At 38.2% G+C, this 23732-nt stretch overlaps 1 protein-coding gene across 1 annotated transcript in view; it reads left to right on the forward strand.

Annotated features, from left to right (window-relative positions):
* LOC306881827 (insulin receptor-like) overlaps positions 1 to 23732 on the forward strand; it is a 53375-nt gene that overhangs the window by 17998 nt on the left and 11645 nt on the right. The window contains exons 3-8 of the mRNA XM_079436140.1: positions 17621 to 17942; positions 21652 to 21791; positions 22278 to 22422; positions 22529 to 22743; positions 22831 to 22957; positions 23284 to 23534. Coding sequence (XP_079292266.1) covers positions 17621 to 17942; positions 21652 to 21791; positions 22278 to 22422; positions 22529 to 22743; positions 22831 to 22957; positions 23284 to 23534 — 1200 coding nt within the window. The remainder of the gene's footprint in view (positions 1 to 17620; positions 17943 to 21651; positions 21792 to 22277; positions 22423 to 22528; positions 22744 to 22830; positions 22958 to 23283; positions 23535 to 23732) is intronic.

Raw genomic sequence — 23732 nt, forward strand, 5'->3', positions numbered from 1 at the left:
GCTTAAATGCAGTCCAATAATTGACCTAACTATACATTGAACAGTACTGAACAACAAATTTACTAAATTAAGTTATTAATTTGTTTGCTTCAAGTAAGTTGCCAGCTGGACGTGTTTGATTCATGAAAAAGAACCAACTCTGGAATCGGATGATGGACAGCATGGTTTTGCACTGTAGATTAGTAGTGTTGTGGTGCCTCTGAATAGTAGTGCAGGAAACACTGTCTGAGTGTTTCAGTGTGGTTCTGCACGCATCGGTAGAATAACTTGTTTATGGGAATCTTTAACAGATCCAAAAGACATTCTATTTTTGTCTTATTTTTAAAAATTCTGCAAAAGAACATGTCAAATATATTAATAGCATGAGAAATGACGATAAAGGCTGAAGGAAACATTTTTAATGGAGCTGTTTTATTTTTAACACTGTTTATAAGTGTTAGACCTTGAGGAGTGTGATCCTTCCTGTAGTTTTTTTTCCATGTGAGATGATTCCAGATTCACATACGTCAGTGACCTTCACGTCTCCATCCGTTTCAATCTCTGAGGGCCCATAAGGGTCAGCTAGAAAATAACCCACCTATGCTTCTGTTATTTATGTGTGGAAATGAGATCTTATGTATACACTTGTTGTTTCTCAGTGCTGCTAAGAAACATAAATAACTCTGGGGTGAAAGTGTGTATAAAGTGCACGCAGGGGTGTATCCTAAAGGAAGGACCGTCTACGGCAGGAGGCTTCACTATTGAGTCCCCCGTTTCCCCCTCAATTGCCTGACACTCCGATACTACAGGATACACTGACGCCAATTCAATCTCAGCATGGAACAATAGCTGTTACCGAACTTCACAGAATGTTCGTCCCAATTGTTTCCAGGCATTGTTAGGCGGCTTCCTGCTTGGAGGTTATGAATGGTCCCAGGGGCAGAGCTCCTAGACCTTCTGACCATCAGCACCACCAATATTAGACAGGAACCGAACCTTTCCAGTGTATCGCTTCACTGTGGGGAGGATGTTTTACCCAGAGTTCAAGGGTAGAACAAAACGTGTTAGGATCCGTACACATGAACTATGCCTGATTTGGGAGAAAGGGAGAATGGACCCTTGACAAAAACCACAGAATACCTTAGCAGTCACATAGAAACTCCTTGATAACCACCCACAAAATATGTGAACGTTGGCACAGGCGAGCATTACTCACACTTTCTTCAGAAAATGTTAAAAAAGTGATTATTTTAAATACAGTTGATCAAAATGGGCCAACATTTTCAGCCATATGTGTAATATCTTTTAAAGTATTGCTTTGTGTGTATGTGGCACACTGGATATTTAAATGAGACATTGGATGTCATATTCAGCGTTGTTATTGTTACTGTTAATTTAACCTAAACTTAAGTGTTCTTTGTTAACGTACAAAAATTTCTAAAATAGAAATAAAATAAATAAAAAGAATACAAAAGCGCATGGCGCTATTAGTATAAAATTACTAAAACTTAAAATACAATTAAAATTAGAAATCTAAAAATAAAAGCAAATTCAAAATAATAAATACTGTAATACTGGTGAAATTGAGTAGCGTTCAAGTGTACCATGTTTAGTTACTTTCTAGTCAGTTTTATTAGTTTTTTTGGGTGTGGGAAATTCTCATTCTACCATTTGATTGGACAAAACCTTTGTAGCACAGGATGAGTCAATGTTTTTGGTTTCTTTTCCTGAAAGACAAAGACATATATGTGTATAAATAAATTTTGTCAACATTTTTAGGACTGCTACACAAGTCATTTTCAAAACTCTTCCATAGCAAGTTTTCATTACGCACCTTGTAGCCTCCTAAAACACACATGTTTGTAAGCCCAGCCAGAGCCACATCATTGCCTCTAAATTAATCACTTTTACTCTCTTCCTTTCTCGCCCTTGTTCTCTCTGTCATCACTGTCTGTTTTTTTTTAACCATGCACTTACTCTGCAGCCAATCTTCTGTCACTCTTTCTTTCTTTAGCTCTGCCTTACTCAACAAAACGTTCTTCCTCTTGGTGAAATGTTTGAACATGGCTTCTGAACATACATCCCTAAAAGTGATTTCTTAAGCCTCTTTAAATAGCCCTTCTGAAATATCTGGAAATTAATCATGCCATATTCAGCATTAATCCACTGTAATTATATGGGCTGTTCAGCATTTTGTGGATGGACAAAATATGCATTCATCAGGTGGAGTTTTTGGCAGAAAGCCAAAAACACATTTTGAAGGTATTCTCTTCCCACTTATGAGGTCACAAAGATCTGGAAAAAGATTTGGATCCTTTAACCACTCAAAAGTCTATGATTATTGATTATAATTGGCTGATAACAGCCTGTTTAATGGATCTGGTTAACTTTTTGAAGTTTCCACATACATTTTTGGCACTTTTGGATGCTTGAGTTCTCACTGGACTGATTATCAAGGCCGTATACTCAAGTTGAGCCCCTCCTTTAGGGCTGAGACAGGCTCATTGAGTGCCAAAGGTATTAACTCAGTCAAAAGCCTTACTGCTCAAGCCCTTCTCCTGGAATCCCAGACATCCAAAGCATTCATTAAACCTCAGCAGATGAGCATTTCATCAGGGTTTTTAAGTTTTTCTCTTCTGTGTAGACGTCTCTGGCCAGGCTCTTTAGATGTTCTTCACATCTGCAGAACTGCTTTCATGTTGATGAATAGTGTTTTAACTTAATCATGGCAATCAGATTTGATTTGTGGAGCACAGAAGCTTGAAATATAAAACAAGATATCTTATTTTATCTGAGAAGTTGGCAGTGTTTTTATTTTGTGCTGTCCTACGTATGAGCTGGTGCTTGGAAAATTTATAACTGAAGTATTTGCCTTTTTGTTACAATCCTTTTCCACAATAAATGTGGTAACTCTAGATCTACTAGGTTTTAAGAGATCAAAGCCTGCAGAGAGAGGTATTTCTACACTGGGTCTGCATACTATCAAAACATTGCTTGCAGTTGGCTCAAATCTCAGGTTTTGTCAGTTTATCGGGGATTGAAAGGATAGTTCACTCAAAAATGAATCTGTCATGATTGGATGAACTAACACTTTAAATACAATGGCGCTGTAATGCATTTCTCTACTGACTAGTTCATTCAGTGATGCCAAAATAGTGTTTTATTTTGTTTCAATTTATTTTTGTTATTTATTTGTAATATTTTTAACTAGGGATGTAACGATACCGTGAGCCAGTTGAAAATTAATTTAAATATGTGACGATTCAAATCGGTTGAGATGCTAAACAAATCGCGATTCAGGTAGGAGTTTAAATGAATGTATGTCTGAGGGTGAACTTACTGTCTTTAAAAAAAGTTTAGAAGGTATTTTTTTCTTTTCATCTTGCTTCTGTATAAGGCATATTGAACTTTATAAGTGCAGCGCTGCTTTGTTTACAGCGGAAACAAAGGAAACGCTTAAAGCGCCACCTGCTGGCAGAGAGTGAATCTGCGTCTCATTCAGCTCGTCTGCTGTTTCTGTTGCATGCAGATATTTTTTTTATGCATAGTTTCACAAAACTGAGGTCAGACCATTCTGTTTTTGCTTAAAATTTCGAAATGATACAATCTAATTTAAATTAAAAACTGCTCATGTTGCATGTTTGCACCATCTTTGTTTGTATCATGATTAAAATGTAGTGGTTGCCTCTAATTTTAAATGGAAAGAGGACAGACAAAGCCTTATTTTGTTTATATGAAGAGATTTCTTTTATTTGTGTTACTTATTTATTTGATTTGGGGCTTGTTTTAAAATTTCAATTTAGTTTTATTTACATTTACATTGTATTTAAATTTCATTATTTAGGGAAAGGGAAAAGTATGGTGACCCATATTCGGAATTTGTGCTCTGCATTTAACCCATCCAAGTGTACACACAGTAGTGAACATGCACCCGGAGCAGTGGGCAGCCCGGGGAGCAGTTGGGGGTTCGGTGCCCCATAGCAGATGCTTTTATCCAAAGCGACTTACAAATGAGGACAGTAGAAGCAATCAAAACCAACAAAAGAGCAATAATAAAGTGCTATATATTAGTATGTTATTATAGTGTTATATTTCAATTTCACAAAGAAATGTGCAGCATTTTGTCCAAGCAATAATAAAAGGACACATTTAATTTATAATTTGTCTTAAATCTAATTTTGTTAAAACATAAAGTGAATCGAATCGTGAAATCAAGATCTCGAATCGTGAGTTGAGTGAATAGTTACATCCCTATTTTTGAACTCTCTGCCTCTTCTTAGCCATGAGCTCACTAACACGTCTTTAAAGGTCCCATTTTTGGGGTTTTTGGCTTAGTATCAATATGTTAGTCTTAAGGTTATCTGTATGCCAGTGTGCTCTAATACAGTGACAAAATTCACATTTAGAAGAAATAAGCATTCAAAGCTTGCAGTTAGTCACTTCCGCCAAAACAGCTCAACATTTATTTTGATGTCACATCGTACTTCATCTTCTCATCAAACTTTCTGTCCAATCAAATGCTCTCTAGAATTCGAAGCGCCCGTCCCCTACACTATAAATAGATGCTGAATTACATCACTTGTTCACAGAATTAGTATTTTCTATACGGTGAATGGCACGTAGTACACTATATAGGGGACAGGGAACGATTCAGACAGTGTAAATATGCTTTCCATTGAGGAAAGAAAGTCTGGTTTCGCGCTGTCACGCTAACCACCGCACCACACACTCATTCTGCTCTTGTCTAGAGACATTAGAGCACGGAGCGAATCACATGCGCGAGTCGGCACAGACCACAAAACGTATCGGGCCTATTTGAATTCTACACAGAATGCTATGTTATATAGCAATATGGATGAGATTGTGTCTGTCATACCCTGTCAAATGTGGCTTTACGGAGCTCAACGGCTCTGAACGGCAAGCTGTGATATAAACGAACGCTATTTTAAAAAGGGGTGGGGCTGCTTGATATGTCCCACCCTGTCTTCCTGTTTCAGTTAAAATGACATCAGCACATACAGTGTTTCCCCTGCAATTATCTTAGCCCCCCCAACGGCACCCCCTGCCCCCCCTTGAAGGTCAAGTTCATTTTTTTTTTCAATTCTTATTAACGTGCCAAGGAGACTTGTGCAGATGCCAAGATTTTCAGTGAATTTAATAAAAATAATTAAGTCAAGTAATTACTTCATAATGAATTCAGTCTGTTTTCACACAAAGGTATTGTATGACTTCAGAAGAATTGGAATATGCTTACGAAGTTCAGATGTTTCAGAGACAGTATCTTTTCCTTGACAGTTTCAATTGTGTAAGTATCTGCTAAGTATCCTTTGCAGATCCACCCAACGCATATTAATGTGGTACACACCGAGAAGGAGACGGTGCTGTTGTTTCAGTAGCCGTAGGGGTGCTTTGTCCAGACTGATCCTCAAGCTTCAGTTTGGGGTGTGGTAGTCAAAGTTGATCTGACATTCCTCTCTGCTGTTAGAAGAGAGCAGTCATTAAAGGGATAGTTCACCTAAAAATTAACATTCTGTCATCATTTTACTCACCCTTGTGTCATTCCAAACCTGAATGTCTATCTTTCCTCTGCTAAAAACAGAACATGTTATTTTGATGAAGACTGGGCTTTAAAACAACCTTGACTAAATCTAAAACAAAAAAAAAGCATTTTGTTACTTGAAATAAAATTAACATGAACTGAAACTTGAGACAAACATATTTATTAAACATTATTTTCAGCTAGTTGCCAAAGCAACCTTTCATTTTAAAGTATAACAGTGTACTAAATTAAAAAACTAAAATTGAATTAAAAATTAGTAATAAATTTAGGCATATTATAGAAAAAAACAGTAATCAAAATGACTAAAACTATCACTAAAATGAAAATAGGAAATATAAAAATAATAACTAAATCAAAATATTAAAAAAAATCTAATCTCAGTGCTGCTAAAATAACTCTGGGACCGGGCCATTTTATCATCTTTTGTGCTTCACAGAAAGAAAAGTCATACAGGCTTAGAATTATGTGAGGTTGAGGAAATGATGACGCTTTTCATTTTTGGGTGAATCATCCCTTCAATGAAATTTCATGACCATTACCGTCTCAATAAATTATTATAACACAATGGGGGAGAAACAAATTTCCTATGTAGATGTTTTTTTTTATTTGCATGATGTCCCTGCGTCATTCATCAACACATTAGCGCGGTTGATACAGCACTGTTTGTGATCTGGATCTTCACGTCTAATTTAAATATCTTGCCTGTCATTGCAATACTCAAACTGGTGGCAATGAAAAACAAAATCGTGATGTTGGAGTGTTTTTCCTCCATTACGGGTGGCTGGTTGCTTAATGAAAGTGTTTACAGCATCTGTCTCTGCTCTTCTGCTAGTAGCCACTGTTTCACCGCCTGCAGTGTGTCACGTAGTGCTGTCACCTCTCTGAAACCACGATTAACCCCAAAACACGGAGACTAATTAATAGCTGTCCTTGTAGCATCTCATTACTCTGTCTTGTTCTCACAGTCCTCATCCAATCGTAGAACGAGCGCATATCTCTGACGCGTTAGGACCTCTTGGCCACACACATCCTCTTCAATGCTCTCAATGAATGTGTAAGCACACATTAAAGCAGCATCCTGTGAGGCTAAACTGGTTACAAGGACCCAAATGCACGTGATAAGGCCAAGAGAACTGACTGACTGCCAGCTACTGAGCCAAATGTGCACTCTCTGACGCAGTTACACTCAATATAAGATTATTTAGTTGTTTGAGCAATTTCTTTGGGACGGTTATTTCTTGAAGCGTCTGATGTTATAAATGGCTTGTTCCTCTTGCCTATTTAGGAATGATTACGTGAATTAGATACGCAAGTATACCTACACTATCATAAGTAGGCCTATATTATGTATGCACAGACTATCACCAAAGAAATAGCCTATGTGCTTTTTGTGCGTTGTTGGAAAATGCAGCCATAGACTTCAATTCAAAATGAACTGAAAAGATTTCTTTGCTGTCAGTCGACGTACAAATGCCCACAACAACAAGGTTATCAAGGGCATTCAGAGACTTGAGCATTGTTTTGGCTGTGTGCTTCAAGTTGTTGTCTTACTAAATCTCCTCTCTAGTGTGAAGCTGTGTGATGCTGAGCCAGTCTCTCAGTCCTTGCTTAAAGACTTGATTGTCCTTCTGAGATGTTTTTCTACTCTGCACAGTAACTCGGGAGCTCTGAGGGGCCATCGGGTGCTTTCTCACCTCTCTGACTTTACACCTCAGAGTCTTGAATGTTAAATTTTATATTCTTCTCAAAGGTGAAAAAGCCTCAGAGGTCTGCAGAGAGTTCATGGCTTGGTTTTGCCCTGTCGTGAACTGTGACACCTCCTGTAGTCATGTGCCTTTCTAAATACAGCACAGTGAATTTACAGCAAGCACGTTACACGCATTTTTGAGTTTAATTTTTGAAGTAAATGGCCTGAAATCTAATGTAAAGAAGGGTTTTCATTTTTTCAGTTGTCATAGTTCACAAAAATGACATTTCTGTCATTATTTTATCACCTTCATGATTTAAATTTTTACCAAATCATTATGCAGCACAGAGTATTGATTGATGGGAAAGGAAATCAAATTAATCCACTCGGAAGTAACTTCATAACCAGAAAATGTTGAAAGAAATTCTGAACGCGAATTGAGAAGTCCTCTGAACGCAGGTGCAAATGTAGTAGACCACTAGTCTGTTTTCACCACAATATTTATAACTTATAAAGGGTCATCCAAACTTTACTGTAATTCCTCTTCACTGTTTTGATGAAGCATTTAAATGACTCTCTGACAGGCTGGGAAATATTACAGTTGAAGAAGTACAGAACATCACGCTAGTTTATGATAAAACAACGCCTTACTCTGGAATTATGTGTTATTTGGACAGGAGGTGTTCATCAGTCTCAAGTTACTTTAGCAGAGAGGCCCATAAGTAAAGAATTAGTCTTGTCTTCACATGTGAGGTGTAGTTTGAGCAGTGTGTTTAGGTGTCTGCGTGCAGGTTACCCTTCTGTAGTTCAGATAGGAAAATCACACAAGCACAAATCTGACAGGAATTACCCATAGAAAAAATGGACAGAAGGAAATAGGAAGACGCTATGATGTAGTGCTGGGCGGTATACCGGTTCATACCGAATACCGGTGTTTATTTTTCTTATGATATGAATTGTTAAAATACCGCAATACCGATGTCATTTAAATAATGTTCGGAAACGACACTATTAGAGAGGGGTCTCTTTTCACTATTGTATTGTGGTGAGGGAACAGCTGTATGTTTTTTAAGCATGAAAGTTCCGAAACTGAAGCTGTAGAACTAGTAGAACGTGACACAGAACTCATCCACAAGGTCCACCACGCGCTGCTATCAGCTCCCGCGTCTCTCACACACTAGCGCAACTTTATCACTATATTTAGCAACTTTCAGACCCTTTTAGGCTTTTTTTCCATAGACTATACAAACTGACAAACCTAGCGGCTTTTTTGGATAAACCTTATGGTTCAGTTGGAAGATGTCGCCAAAGCTGCCCCGCGAGCGCGAGATCTGACTCTCCCGGCACAGTGTCGCCTCTCTCTGCGTCTGTTCTGTGCAGTGAGCGGCAGAGAAGAAGCGGTGCATTCAGCTAGCAGACTCACCAGTAAATGAGTACTGACAGTTTGGAATTATAAATATGAGTATAGGTCGTCTGTTAATATTACGCACTTACTTTTATTTCTTTTTTTTAAGTTTGTTACTCAAGACGCAGGCAAGTGCGCTGCATGAAAAAAAATATAGCCAAAACCACTGCATACGCGCTCTTTAGTGTAACGTTAGATGCATGTTGATTTTATCAGACGATGTCGCATTTATAAATGAGAGTGACTCCTGGTTAACATGTAGGCTATTAATGGGTCGTATTTAGTCACTAGTTAGTGTGGAATTTTTCTACAATATTCGCTCATCATGACAGTAAAATAGGGTACTCTAAGTCAATCTACTGCAGTTTTTCCTCTCTCAGAAAATGTGGCTAACACCCGGTCATGCATGAAAAAAATTAAAATACCATCATATACTGTGAAACCGGTATCATTTTGAAAAATAACTTGATAAAAATATTCGGTCATACCGCCCAGCACTACTATGATGGTCATCAGTCTTTTTTTTTAAGATTTATTTTTGGCATTTTATTGCCTTTATTGCAATAGAACAGTATGTAGACAGGAAATTGGGGGAGAGAGAGGGGGATGAGATGGTAAAGGTCCACAAGCCGGGACTCAAACTCGGGACACCCATAGCGCAACAGCACTGTATGCCGGTGCACTGCCACGAGTAGGGCTGCACGATAAATCGCATGCGCATCTCGTCAGTAAACCCGGTTCTGTGATTAAATCATCACAATAAAAAGAACCAAAGACTTAAACTACTTCAGTCTGTGTGCATTGAATTTATTTAATACACAAGTTTCACAATTTGAGTTGAATTACTGAAATAAATGAACGTTTCCACGACATTCTAATTTATTGAGATGCACCTGTATATTAAGCCTCGCATATGTTTATTAAATTGAGTCATAGCGTTTGTGAATTCACAATAGCATTATGCTTCACTGTGATTTTTAATGGGTTTAATATATCATGGAGCCTTGGGAAACGGTCTAATAATACATTTCATGGATTCTCGTCCATGGAATGCATCGCTTCCGGTATTTTGCTGGTTACTCGACACAGGCAAAATGTAATCGATGATTTTTTTAAATAGAGTACTTGAAATGAGTCGAGGAATCGTGACAGCCCTAAAACTGACTGTGTAACTTTTACTACATTTCAAAGACCAAAACATAATAAATTATAAAACTTAAAAAAAAAAAAAAAAAAAAAAAGTATTTTTAATGAATACTTTTGATTTGGGCCAGTGATTAAACTATCTAGAAAACCCTAGCAACTGGGAATTGACTCCCTTGCAGGTATTTTGCACAGGCAAGCACTACTGATGTTTACTGCAGAGAATCTTTTTCTTTGTACTGTCAAAAGCATCCAGGTCAGTTTGCCAGGATATTGCCATTGGATCTGCCCTGCTTTCCCCTGAGATCTCTACTCTTTCCGAGAAATCCTTTCACCCATCTGTTGAATTATAAGGGGCCCCTTACTGTAGTGAAGTCCTCAAGATATGAACCTTGAAAATTGTCTGACAAGTGCACAAAGCCGAGTTTAATTTCATAAACAGTTCTGTCTGCAATTATGTGCATGATGTTAACAAGAAAAGACGTGCGACTGAATCCTTTTTTGTTTGTCTGTGATTGTTATGGTCTTAGCACTGAATATTTTGGCTTCTCTGAGGAGAATCGGTATCTCATAGCCTTTGACCCAGTTTAAAGTCAAATAATTTAAAGAGATAACTTGTTTGTTTTTTCTCTTGCAGTTGTTAAGGTGTCTGTTTGTCTTGCTTTAAACTTTTCATGGATGCTTATATGCACGGCTTGATTAGGATAATTTGAGTCATGGTTGCCCTACATTTCCTCGCCGAATCTGTTGTTTCTGCGTAAAGACATAAAACCGTTCTTAAACAAGGCAAACGGCTAATTATATACTATAATGTGTTTGAATTACTGTGTATTTGCGGTGACAAAGAGCAGATTGTGAGATTGTTTGTCACTTGCTTTACGTGTCAGATGTCGGCTGTCATAAAAACAATAGCTGAACTCTCTAGTGCTGCCTTTCCTTCCTGCAGTATAGTTGTGTGTATAGTATAGGCCGAGCTGTCCAGCGAGGACGTGTCTTTTGCTAGGGTCAGATTCTGTGTCTCAGCGCCAAAGTTAAGTTAAATACTCTCTTCCTTTCACACACCTCTCATCTCTTTAACGTTCTTCACTTTCTGTCTTTTTATCACACACTTATGCACTGCATATCCTTAATGGAAGTTGATCTTCCCATCTCAGGTGTTTGTACACAGGTGTAGATGGCGTTTCTGCTCGTGCTGAACTGAATGGCACTGCCGCTAAGCGTACGAGCACAGCTGGCTGTTTCTGATAAATGAGTCACACAAGACCCACCCTGATGTTGAAATGTGACCCAGATCCAGCAGATAGACTCCCAGAACATGAATGAATGAAAGCTAATGAGCAATGAATGATCCCTCTGTCTGTACTCACTCAGATGTGCACATGGAGAGAAGGAACATTGAAGAAATTACATTTTTGTATTGCTTGGCATGGCTTTAATATTTATTTATTTTCCCTTTTTTTTTTACTCTTAATAATATTCAATATTATATAATTCATTATTTTTATATTTCTTCTTAAAAGGTTTAAAAGGGTGTCAGAAGAACCATCATTTAGACCAAAACAGTCAATTAGTTGTCTTTTAAAGGCAATGTTTTCCAAACTGTTTTTCACTAGTTGAACCAAAGGAAAAATAAAAGGCTATGTAATCATATTTACTTGTATGCAGCACTACAGTAGCACACTAATAATCAGTAATATTTATATAAAAAGTTAACTAAAACATAAACTTTTTCTAATTGTTCAGATTAATTTTTGACTCCGTTTTGACACTGACATTTTGAATTAATTCAAGGATCATAAAATTAGCATTTTATAGTGTATATGTGTATATGTAGTTTGTTTATATATTTAATTGAAATAAGTTTCTTATGATCACCAAGCCTGCATTAATTTGATCTAAAAATACAATAAGAATTGCAATATTGTGTTAGTTATGTTATTGCAATGTATTACAATGTTATTACAATATATAAAAAAAAAAAAAAAACTTTAATGCATGTTGTTCATTCCGGTGAAGGCAAAGCTGAATTTGCAGCAGCCATTAATATCTAATTGCGGGTTGTTTTATGACAGATATTGCAATTGCGATTTTTAATTTTGCCAAGTCAAACTTCAGCTCAATATTGTCAATAGTGTGCAGCACAGTATGGGTATTGTTACTCTGCTGAAAAAAACTATAGAAACCATCACAGAAATTCTTATGGCTTTCATTTAAACCATTACAAAATTCCTTTTATATATTGTGTTTTGGGCATTATTCCAATAGGAATTACTGTTGTTGTATTGGTTCCCATCTGCCAGATTACATCCCACCTATAGAATCCATAAAATACCAGTAGACAACATTATAGTTTACATTAAAACCAATGCAACTCTCATTATAACCCTTAAATCCATTAAATTTTCTATTGCGTTTTGAGAGGGGTTCTGTTGTTTTTTTCAGCAGGAAAGATTATAATGGTATTACTACTGTTTCTTTGTGAAATTTACTTTTTTAAAGAACTGTATTACTTTAGTCAATTAATAAAGTTTTTTTAAGTATTTGGGATTTTAAGAACAACTGGAAAATGTGCTGAACGTTTAATTTCATCCAAGTGAAATTAGCAAGCAGTTAGACTGAATTTACATTTGTTTTAAACGCTGAGCCAGGCACGACTTGATACCCCATACTGCCAGATGCACGCGTGGAGACTTGCGGTGCGGAGCCGGGCGCGAGTGTAAACTAGCATTACGAAACAGGCTGTGTGTGTAGCAAGTGTGAACGGCTCGTCTGGGATTCGCGCCGCGTGGAGCAGAGAGGAGCGAGTATGAGAAGCATTCAGAGACACAGGCTGTGTGCGGTCTTCCGAATTGGGAATAGCGAACATGTATTATAAACTTATTTCAAATTAATTGTTGGGGAGAAAAAATGTGTAAGATAAAAACATTTAAGAATGTATCTTTTATCCTCCAGTACTAAAAGCAGAACCGATACGGGAACTCTTATGCGTTGTGGCACAGCTCTTGAAAATGACCTGTTTTGTTCGATGTCTGTCATTTCGAAGCCAAAGTAATGTCATAAGTTTTTCTTTAGTATTACTGTCTTTGCCTGACTATCGATCTGACCCTGTAGACGCCATAATACCACTTGCTCTCTCTCCCACGTGCATTTTTTTTTTTTTTTTTTTTTTTTTTTTTTAATGGTGGGCTTTTCGCAGTTGGCTGGGGCAGTGCTGAATGCTGATTGGGGAGAACGTAGGTGTGCTCACTCAATTGGTTAGTAAGACTGTCACTCATGGCTGGCAGTCATGCAATTGCGTTTGCTCTGGACCAGTCGTATCGTGTCCACATCGCAACATCTCAAATCGCGATTGCAGTTCGATTTCGATTTATCGCACAGCCCTAGCAGCCATTACTGTAATCTTCAGTGTCATATGATCCTTCATAAATCATTCTAATGTGCTAATTTGGTGCTCAAGAAACATTTATCATTTATTATAAGTGCTTAACTGCGCAATATTTTTATGGAAACTGTTATACATTTTTTTTCAGGATTGTGAAAGTTCAAAAGAACAGCATTTATTTGAAATTTAAATCTTTTGTAGCATCCTTGCTGTCACTTTCGATCAATTTAATGCATCCTTGCTGAATATTATAAAAAAAAAGTTAGTATATAATTTATAGTGAATATTTGACATATTACCTAGACATACTCTGCCACAATGCTAGGCTGTTCTGGTTGTATTGTAAGAAAGATAATGGCACACTTCTCCTCAATAAACCGCACTATTTAAGGTATCAAACATGCACAACTTAGCAAGCACAACTTATCAAAAACAACTCTCCGGACTGCAGGAGTTCTCAGCATGCTTCCCAGCGGCTCTGTAGGTGGAATGCAGAGAGGAGCAGACATCTTTCCAGAGCAGAGGAACAAGTTTTTCTAAATCTTGTAGCAGTGTTTTCCCCTCCCCTTGTCTTTCTGCCCAAGGTTGCGGACACGTTAGCAATAAAGGGTTAATACATGGTGGCTCTGCCTCACAGACAGTACAGGCCATTGAATGGCTCCCTTCTACAGCCAGCAAACACATTGGTTAAGGTTGAGGGTGGGTCTGCAGCTGGGGCTGTTAAATGGACTGGACTCTCTGGATCAGGAGTCGCTGTGCACACCATGTGTCTGTTTGCTTATAACTGGGAGAGCGAGGAGAAGGAGGGAGGGAGAGAAAATAGGGGCAGAGGCGGTAGGGTTTTTCAAAGAATAGATGATAATGAATTTTCACGGAAAGCCAATAGAGTCAACAAGGTTGTTTTTTGTACAGAATTCTTCTTAATTTAATGTGCTTTCAATTTACACAATCTTTGTGGTTTGCTTGTTTTTTCCAACTTGGCACCTTCGTTGTTGTCACATGTGCGCGTGCGCACACACACACACACACACAAATGCTTCCCCTTCTTTTCGCGGCAGGCGGTGAGGTGGCCCTCCCTGGATTGTCGCGTATAAGGGGTAGAGGGTAATGTTGTTTTGCTCTTGAGTTGGCTGACCTGGTGTCACCTGACATTGAAGTGAACAACAGCTATACACTCGCCAGACTTGTTTTATACCTTAATGTGTAATAAAAACATATGTGTGAAAGGCAGCTCCGTTTTAAACCTTTTCAGTGTTTCGAAATATGTATTGAGTTCAGTGGAAAAACAGAATTGTTTTGAACTTGCATATGAATCCATTTTAGCTGCTCGGATTACCGCCAGCATTCTCACTTTTCATGACAATTTTTCCTCTTGTTTTCATTCTTTTTTTTTTGTTGTATTTTCAGCACGCTCTATTTCCCCAAAGCACTACATAAATTAACTTTTTTTTTTTTTTTTTTTTTTTTTTTTTTTTTTTTTTTTAACCAGGCGTTTCATGATTCCTGGGTTTGTCAGAGCTTGTCAAGAGCATTTGGAAATTTCAGAGAAGCCTCCAAGCATTTCTGAAAGCTTAGTTTTGTTTGCCTGAATCACTTGTCGGAGGTTTGAACATGGTGTTAAAAGTCAGTTGAATGTTTAATTATTATGTACAAGGCAAGTCTGGAGATTTCTGATCCCTCATTTTGTCTTGTTGTCATGGAGTCAGAGGTGTTTGCTGGCCTTTCTTTATGGACTAAACCAACTATCGTGTTCGACTGAGTTGTGGTGTTAACATCACCGGCGAGAGCCAATATTCCTTTAGTAGACACACACACAAACACACATTTCTTATGTGGCTTGTTCTTTGTCCTCTTGGTGTCTTAATGCGATTCATTATTATTATGTCCTTTCCTTGTGCACAGCTCTAATGGTGTGTGTTTCTGTGTACATTAGGGTTGTGCTGATACAATCACATATCGAGATTAATGACATAATGCCAATTGTTTTGTTCTGTTTATTAATTAATTCAGTTTGCAATTCATACACTACTATACAAAAGTTTGGGATTGGTGAGTTTTTTTTATTATTATTTTTTATGTTTTTGAAAGAAATCTCTTATACTCATACAAGCCTGCATTTATTTGATCAAAAATACAGTATTTATGTGAACTGTTTTCTATTTTAACAGTTAAAAATGTGAAGAAATTTTAAAACTTTAAAATAATGAAAGTGTACTTTTATTTGTTGGTTACACCATTTTTTTTATAGTCATTCAATTTTAAATGTAATGTTTCATTAAAAGTCATTACTTTTATGGAAGTTTTGTTTAGTAAGTTTACTATGAAAGATTTTTTATTTTAATGGTAGTTTAAAAAGTCTTGTATAATTTTATTTACTGTATTTGTGTGTTTGTTGGGATTTACTTTGTGTTTGTAACAACACAAATGTTTTTCCAGTTTGGTTCTTGCCATGAGGATGGCCTTGGATGCTGACATGACAATAGAAATAAATAACTACTACTACTTAAAACTGTTTAAAGCCACAAAGAGTTGATTTCTAGGAACTCATTTCTAGTAACTCTTATATAAGAATCCCACAGCCAGCAACAACACTCTGTTCACTTGTGTGTGTTTGTGAGAGGGAGGTTGTGTGCGCATGTTCAAACACACACGCAAGCGCGTTCATATGTATGTTTGAGGGCAGCAGTGCATGCTTCAGCTAGCCATGCGTGGTTTATTTTTAACAGGCTGTCTCAGAGACAAGCTTGCGGGTCACGCTGTTAGAAAGAGGCCAGTAGAGTCACATAGAGTGATTCCAGAGGAATCTATAGCCTAGATCACCCTCAAGAATTTATCTTTTGGGTTTTTTCTATCTTCCTTTCCTTCTCCTATGCAACACGTGGCCTCTTTTACCTCTGTCAGTTTGGTGGGGGGTGAATAAATATGTAAACACGGACTTCTGTGGGAGAGAAGGACTTACAATAAGACTCTTGTCAAGCAACTGGCAGCAATGTGCTGCTCTGTGTAGTGTGTGTTTATGGGGTTTTGTGTGCTTGTGTATGACGGAAAGAACGAGCACATAAAAGGCAGAGGAATGCGGTTACACCATTTTAGGAGCTGCTTATCAGAGTAGGCCATTTTGTCATTGTTTTAATATTGACTATTGTAATGTGGTGTTATAGCAAGATAGGGCGTGACTGTAGATTTCCTGAGAAAATACTTAAAGGTATATTACAAGTGAGGTATTGACAGCATCTGTGAATTTCCACAAAAAATACTGAATTAAACGGAAGGAAAAAATTCGACACTTTTACAGTTTTGCATTTACATTGGAAGTCTACCAAGTTTCAGCAACACTCTTCTCACCGTTTCTAAAGTATACACTTATTCCAGTTGACAGTTTTGTTATATGTTCAGCATTGAAATACTTCCTTATCTTCCACTGGTTCGACAAACTGATAGTCCTTCTTCAAACTCACGGCATAAGTTAAGCCAGTGTTTTTGTGTCAAGCCAATCGGGGTTTAAACAACCAGAGTTATGTGTTGATAATGCCAAAGTATTTACACTTTTTGGAAAAAATCTACCTGCAGTCTAACTTCTTCATTCTGCAAAATAAGCTGAAATGAGAGTAAAAAAATAATAACACTTTGCCTTTACACATTTACATGTTAGCATGAAAAGACATGGAAAAGATGTGATCATGTAGGCCCACCTAGAAAAGTAGTTTTTCCTCATAAGGAACAATTTAGTCAGCTTCACAGAAAAAACAAAAACATTGCTCTGAATAATTCACGTGTTTTTTTTATTGAAAAAAAATGTCTTTGACACAGTTTAACATTTTGGCTTTTGAAGAATCTGTGTACTTTGCCTGCAAGGGTTCCATGTAAATGTGTTTTCTGTTCTTTTTATAAATTGACGTCAACATTGTTTTATGTGGTAATCAACAACAGACCACAGATGCGGTCCAATATTACGTTGTAAAATAGGAATATTGCATGAGCCTGTCGATTTACACATTTAAATAGGTGTATGCTTGCAGTCAATTTTTTCTTTGCATGTTTTAAATTAATGAGTACATTTCTGAAAAAAGGAAGTGAAATTAAATAAAATACCTGATCATTGTGTGTTGTGGTCTGGTGTTATTTTATCAACATAATTTATTATTATTAATATTGCTGATAATAATCTATATTTCCAGTCAGATTTAACTTGCAGCAGTCTTACTTTAGCATATTTTATTCATTTGCCATGAGAATAAAATGTATAGTTATTTTATTCCGGTTTTGTTTAGACATTTTTTGCACTTGTTTGTTATTTATATATATTTCTTTTGATTTCCCCTATGGAAATGAATGATCAAGTGTGGTAGCCTTGTTTTTTCGCACTAGGCCAAACCACCCCCATATAAATATATGTCACTGTGAATGAGAAGCATCTGTTCTTTCCCTAAAATTAATTTCTTTGAATATATCCTCTCTCCACAGTGTGCCCATCCTCATGCAAGCACCGCGCCTGCACTAAAGACAACCAGTGCTGCCACGACCAGTGTCTGGGTGGCTGCTTGGAGCCCAACTCTTCGAGCAAATGTGTGGCATGCCGCAACTACATGCACAATAACGTCTGCGTTGACAAGTGCCCACATGGTTTCTACACCTTTAAGGGCTGGCGCTGTGTCAGCTTCAGCTTTTGCCAGGAGCTCCACAGCAAGTGCAAGCCGGGCAAAGGTGACTGCCACGAATACGTCATCCACAACGGCGCCTGCATCCCAGAGTGCCCTTCTGGGTACACCACTGTGAACTCCACTACGTAAGTAACCCGCTACTTGTACGCTCTCCACTCAGTGAACGTGCACAAATACTAGCGCACATGTCCCCAATTGTTTTAAAGGGTACTTCACACGCTACATGTGTGCGTCAGGATCCATAAAAGCTGTTGTGTATGAAGTGTGACCTGTTAAGAGGGAGGTGTCTGGGTCACTGGACCACTTTATGCCTCATTTAGACTTCAGACTTGAAAATGGAATGGGTACACTTGCTGCTTAACCTTTCCTCTTTTATTTACATGAGAAACATGATTTTTATGTTTTTCATATGCTCAAACAGCACCAAGGACTCAGTGTTGGTTATATGAACTGGTATTGCCTCTGGGTTGGTGGTATAGCTGGTTTAAACTGGTCTAGCTGGTCTACCAGTCTGAAAAATGTTCAAAATCCCCCTAAAACCAGCGGGCCAGACAGGTCTGACCATTCTGAGAGACCTGCTAAGACCAGCAAAACAGCTTAGGCCGGTTTAAGTCATTTTTTCAGCAGGGATTTCATGCATCCTTCCTGTTTGTTTCATTCATGGAAGAGGAAAAAGAAGTGAAGAAAAGGATTAAACTGCAAAGATGGCTTCGAGTGATCAGGGCTGTACTGACCTCAATCGACTGTCTGAGTGCACAAAGGATCATTTGGGACAGAGAGAGTGTGTCAGAAAGGGAACGTTGTATGTTAATGAGAGAAAGACTGAGTTTTAAAGCAGCGCTGACTTAGCTTGAGGCTCTGCAGTAATGTTTGTGCCCATTTAAAGAACGTCTGAGCAAGAATAGGACGACTACAACAGGCCGCTGTAACTTCACTTTTACAGAGCTTTTACTTAGTTTTACACAGAATGTATTGTTTGTTTGTTTGTGGTGGAAATGCAGGATGCCCAATGTCTCATATCTTTATTCCCTCTCACGTTATTTCTACACACACATGCATTTCTGTATGCATAGGGATGGACGATTGTTCATATAAATGGTTTTTGACATTCTCAGATCTCAGATTTTCAGAAGTTCTTTGGTCCAGCTGTAGTCAGACACCAGCAAAAGCCCTCAATGAAAACAGCAGAGCATACAATCAAGATGAGATATTTAGATACAAGATTTAAAAAATGTATCACGTGTACTTCAATATAGCAAAATAGTACCCTTGTTTAAATGGGACATCCACTTTAACTACTATCCAGAGTTGTGATATGAAGAGCAGCAGACAGGAATAAATTAAGTTCTGTTCAGACATTTTTGGATATGATTTTTATATATGTTTTTGAAAGTCTTGTATGCTTACCAGGGCTGCATTTATTTGATTAAAATTTCAGAAAACTTATTACAATTTTATTTAAAATTGAATTACAGTTACTACAATATAAAATAACTGTTTTCAGGTTAATGTGTTTTAAAATGTAATTTATCCCTGTGATGGCAAGGCTGAATTTTCTGCAGCCGTTATTCCAGTCTTCAGTGTCACATGATCACTCAGAAATCATGCAAATATGCTGCCTTTAAATGTCTTTCCTGTCACTTTGGATCAATTTAATGAGTTCTTGTTGACCCTTAACTTTTGAAGTAGGGCTGCACAATATATTGCATGCGATTGTCATGCACATCTCGTCAGAAAAGCCAGTTCTGTGATAAGTAATAAATCTCCATCACCTGTTTTCAAATGGAGGGCATTTAATACACAGAGCCGTAGTTCACCGATAAGCTACACAATTCGCGCTCAGAATCGCAGATGAATCGCCTGCGATATTGAACGTGATATTGTGTAGCTTGTCAGTGAACTACGGCTCTGTGTATTAAATGCCGCTCCAGTTGAAAACAGGTGATGGAGATTTATTACTTATCACAGAACCGGCTTTTCTGACGAGATGCGCATGACAATCGCATGCGATATATTGTGCAGCCCTATTTTGAATGGTAGCGTGCTCAAAATTAATGAAATGTCCATTTTATACTTTAAGAGCCCTCCAAAACAATATCGGGCACTGGTGAAACATCTCCTATAATAATAGTGATTGTATTTGCTTGCAAAAAAATGTAAATTTCAATGTAAAAAAAAAAATTTTCACCTTTGAGCCAACACTTTTTTTTCTTACCCAGAAATAAAAATTTGATAATTTTTTACTCTAACTTTTTTACCCTCAGTTCACTTCAAATCCATCTAATAGTTTATTCTACAGATGAAAATTAGTAATGTCCAAGCTGTTTTTATTCATACTGCAACAATACAAAATGGTGAGTCATACTATCAATCTGCAGAAAGCATAAGCACCATAAGCATAAGCAATCTTTCAGGAAATTACCCCTTATGACTCTTTCACTATATTCCTAGTCTACTGAAGCCACTCTATAGCTTTGTTTGAGTAACAGACTATATTTTGTGTGAAATGAGTTTCTCAGATGCAACTACTACATGGCTTCAAATGTTGTATGAACCAATTAGCATTTTTGGGCGTGCATTTTAGCATTTTTTAGCATTTTAGCATTTTTGGAGCTTGACAGTCTGAATCACCATCCTGTTTTGTTGTATCTAAAAAGCAGACCTAAAATCTACTTTTGTGTTTATTAGAATAAAAACAAAAATGTGGTTGAAGAAAAATTAAGGTGAGTAAATAATGAGAACTGAAATGCATGTTCTGCCAGATAAGACACTCCTCTTTTCTCTTATTCTTTTTCCTTCCCTCTTTCTCATGATACTCTTGCTTCCCCTGTACCAGTATGACCCCTATTCTGGGCAGTGTGGGTGCACTGTGGGAATTCAGACAGCAGACACACAAATCAAGGAGGCTGGACAGACACAGCGCAGTGGTCAGGCCTCTCGCCCTGTGCTGCCGCCCTCGGTTACAGTCTCAGCATGCTATCCAGCCTCCATTGAGATATCAGGAGTTTCGACACCCTTGTCTCATCAGCTTGTCTCCCTCTGTCTGTAAGCTGCATAGACAGGGAGCGCCGTCTGGCCACTGACAGATAAACGACTCTTGAGTTGCATCCCTGCCGCAGGGAGACACGGCATACTGGACTCTCTGATATGTCTGCAATACGGCTTTCACCCACGCACCAGCTTCGCTTCAGATTAGCTGGATAAACCACAGCACATTCCGTCCTTTTTGGCAGGTATCACAAACGAGTAACAAGGCGCAAAACACAGCGACGACCCATTACTTGCGCTTTACCCGATAGGTGTTTTGTGCACATTCTTGGCACGGCTTCACATCTGGTCTCATGTTGTGACGCTATTATAATTAAGACTTTTGGCATGTAACCATGCCTCCATATCCTTTGTTTTGTTTGTGGATTCACACTTTATTACAGTTGTTGCACAAATATGCGTAGCGTAGTTTCACAGGAAACAGTGGCACAGATAGCATCCTGCACTGAAGACAAACAGTTCCTCAGTCAGGTCCGACGTATCTACAAAAACAATCAGTGATTAAGCTGTGTCTCTGGCACGTCTGAGAGAATGTCTCATTCATCCTTGATTTCACCCTCGGCCTGCCCTGCAAGGTCACTTTGCGCAACAGGATCCACGTCCTTGACACAAACAATCCGTTATTGTCCTAATACCACAAATTTGCTTCAATGTCAACGAGAATAGAAACACGCCATCGTATCTGCATTTCTTTGTTTCCATGTTTTGTTCACAGCACGTGTGGATGAGTGACTTTTGTTTGTCGTGCGGCTTTGTGTACATGTGACTCTGTGTTTTGTGCCGCAGGTTGAACTGCAACCCTTGCGCTGGCCTCTGTCCCAAAGTGTGCATGGGGCTGAAGACAGTGGACTCAGTCACTGCGGCGCAGGCTCTGAGAGGATGCACTGTGATCAATGGCAGCTTGGTCATCAACATCCGCGGAGGGAGTAAGAACAAACAATCTCTTTGATACAATTTCTCCTCTTTGTGCAAGTGTAGAAGGACGTCTTTATTACGCAGCTCTCTGGAATTCATGGTTCTGATTGGTTAATCAGCGTTCTGCAAATGTTATTGTATGACTAAACTATAATAATTGGATAATGTCTGTGGCAACCATTCTCCTTTACAGATTAGTAATTAAACATCAATATATATATATATACACACACACACTTTCTGTTTTCGTTGTTATTTAATTATTAATCTGTCAATTATTCTGTCAATTATTCTAGAGTATAAATATATATATAATGAAAATCATCACTGTGACTGCATTGACACCTTGGGTGTGCATTTTCTTCCAATAATTTAATGGTTTGTCATTAATTATACTCGTGTAATCAATTCCAAAAACACGTTTCCTCATATGTACATTCAACAGAGTGCAGGTTTTCAAAAATTTAGATTTTAAACTTTACGTTTCTTCCTGTTAGATAACATAGCCGCAGAGCTGGAAGCTAACTTGGGACAGCTGGAGGAGATCACAGGCTACCTGACTGTACGACACTCATACGCCCTAGTCTCGCTGTCATTCCTTCGCAAGCTCCGAATCATCCATGGAGAGACACAGGAAGTCGGGTATGAGTCTTGTCATTGGATTTATCAAACCTAATGATCCCATGTCATCTATGTATTCCCTCCTATTCCCTCGTCCTCACTCGTGTGCTGTGTTCTTTCCCATCAGGAATTATTCCTTCTACGCCCTCGATAACCAGAACCTGCGTCAGCTGTGGGACTGGTCCAAACACAACCTGACCATCAAGCAGGGTCGCATGTTTTTCCATCATAATTCTAAACTCTGCATGGCAGAGATCCGGAAGATGGAGGAGGTGACGGGCACTAAGAACCGGCAAGCAAAGAATGACATTGTCTCAAAGACCAATGGAGATCAGGCTTCATGTGAGGAAGACATTCCCTTGCATTTCAGTTATGCCCATATGCTCTTTCTGAATAAATCTGAATGCATTTTTATTGCTGTTTCACTAGGTGAGAGCCAGGTTTTGAAGTTCACACAGATTCGCACACTCTCTGACAAGATCATAATTAAATGGGAGCCTTTCTGGCCACCAGATTTTCGAGACCTCCTGGGATTCATGGTTTTATACAAAGATGCGTAAGTGACTTTTTATATGGAGCCTAATTAATGTAGACAGTTTATTTACTGTTTTGAACAAGGCTGTGAGGAATATAAGTACTGCCCAAAATCCAGAGCATTTTGCCCACTGGAAACTTTTAAGTGAAGTCTGTATTTTCTGTTTTGCCAACTTAATGGTCCATAGCAAGTTAAACAGACCGTACTTCCGCCTCGTTTTCATTTTCATCTACCCTGACTCTAAGGTTCATTTTATAGCTGTTCTTAGTTTTTGTAGATTGAGTTCATTGCAATGAAGTGATGACTTCTGTGTAAGGATTTGTTGACATTTCTCTCTGCTTCTCTAGACCATATAAGAACGTGACTGAGTTTGATGGTCAGGATGCATGTGGCTCTAACAGCTGGGTCATAGCAGATGTAGACCCTCCGCCTCGTGCCACAGATGGAAAGGAACAGCAGGAACCCGGGTACCTCATCCTCCCTCTGAAGCCATGGACGCAGTATGCTATCATGGTCAAAACCCAGCTCTCAGCTTCTGATGAACACCAAGTCCATGGAGCAAAGAGCGAAATCATCTATGTCCGCACCAATGCTACCAGTAAGAGCTTCAGAAGCAGTGTCATAAGAACATTATGAAGTATTCAAATAAGTATTAACTCCTTGCACTCTCATGCAAAATTAAAATTTAAAAATATGACTATTTTTCCAAAAGTGGAGAAAACAAAGCTAGAAATTTAGAAAGTTTAGAAGGTCAGTTTTTTTTTTTGTAAGCCCTTGCTCAAAAGAGTCATTTACT

This window comes from Barbus barbus, assembly GCF_936440315.1.
Source record: "Barbus barbus genome assembly, chromosome: 15".
NCBI classification, from domain to species: Eukaryota; Metazoa; Chordata; class Actinopteri; order Cypriniformes; family Cyprinidae; genus Barbus; species Barbus barbus.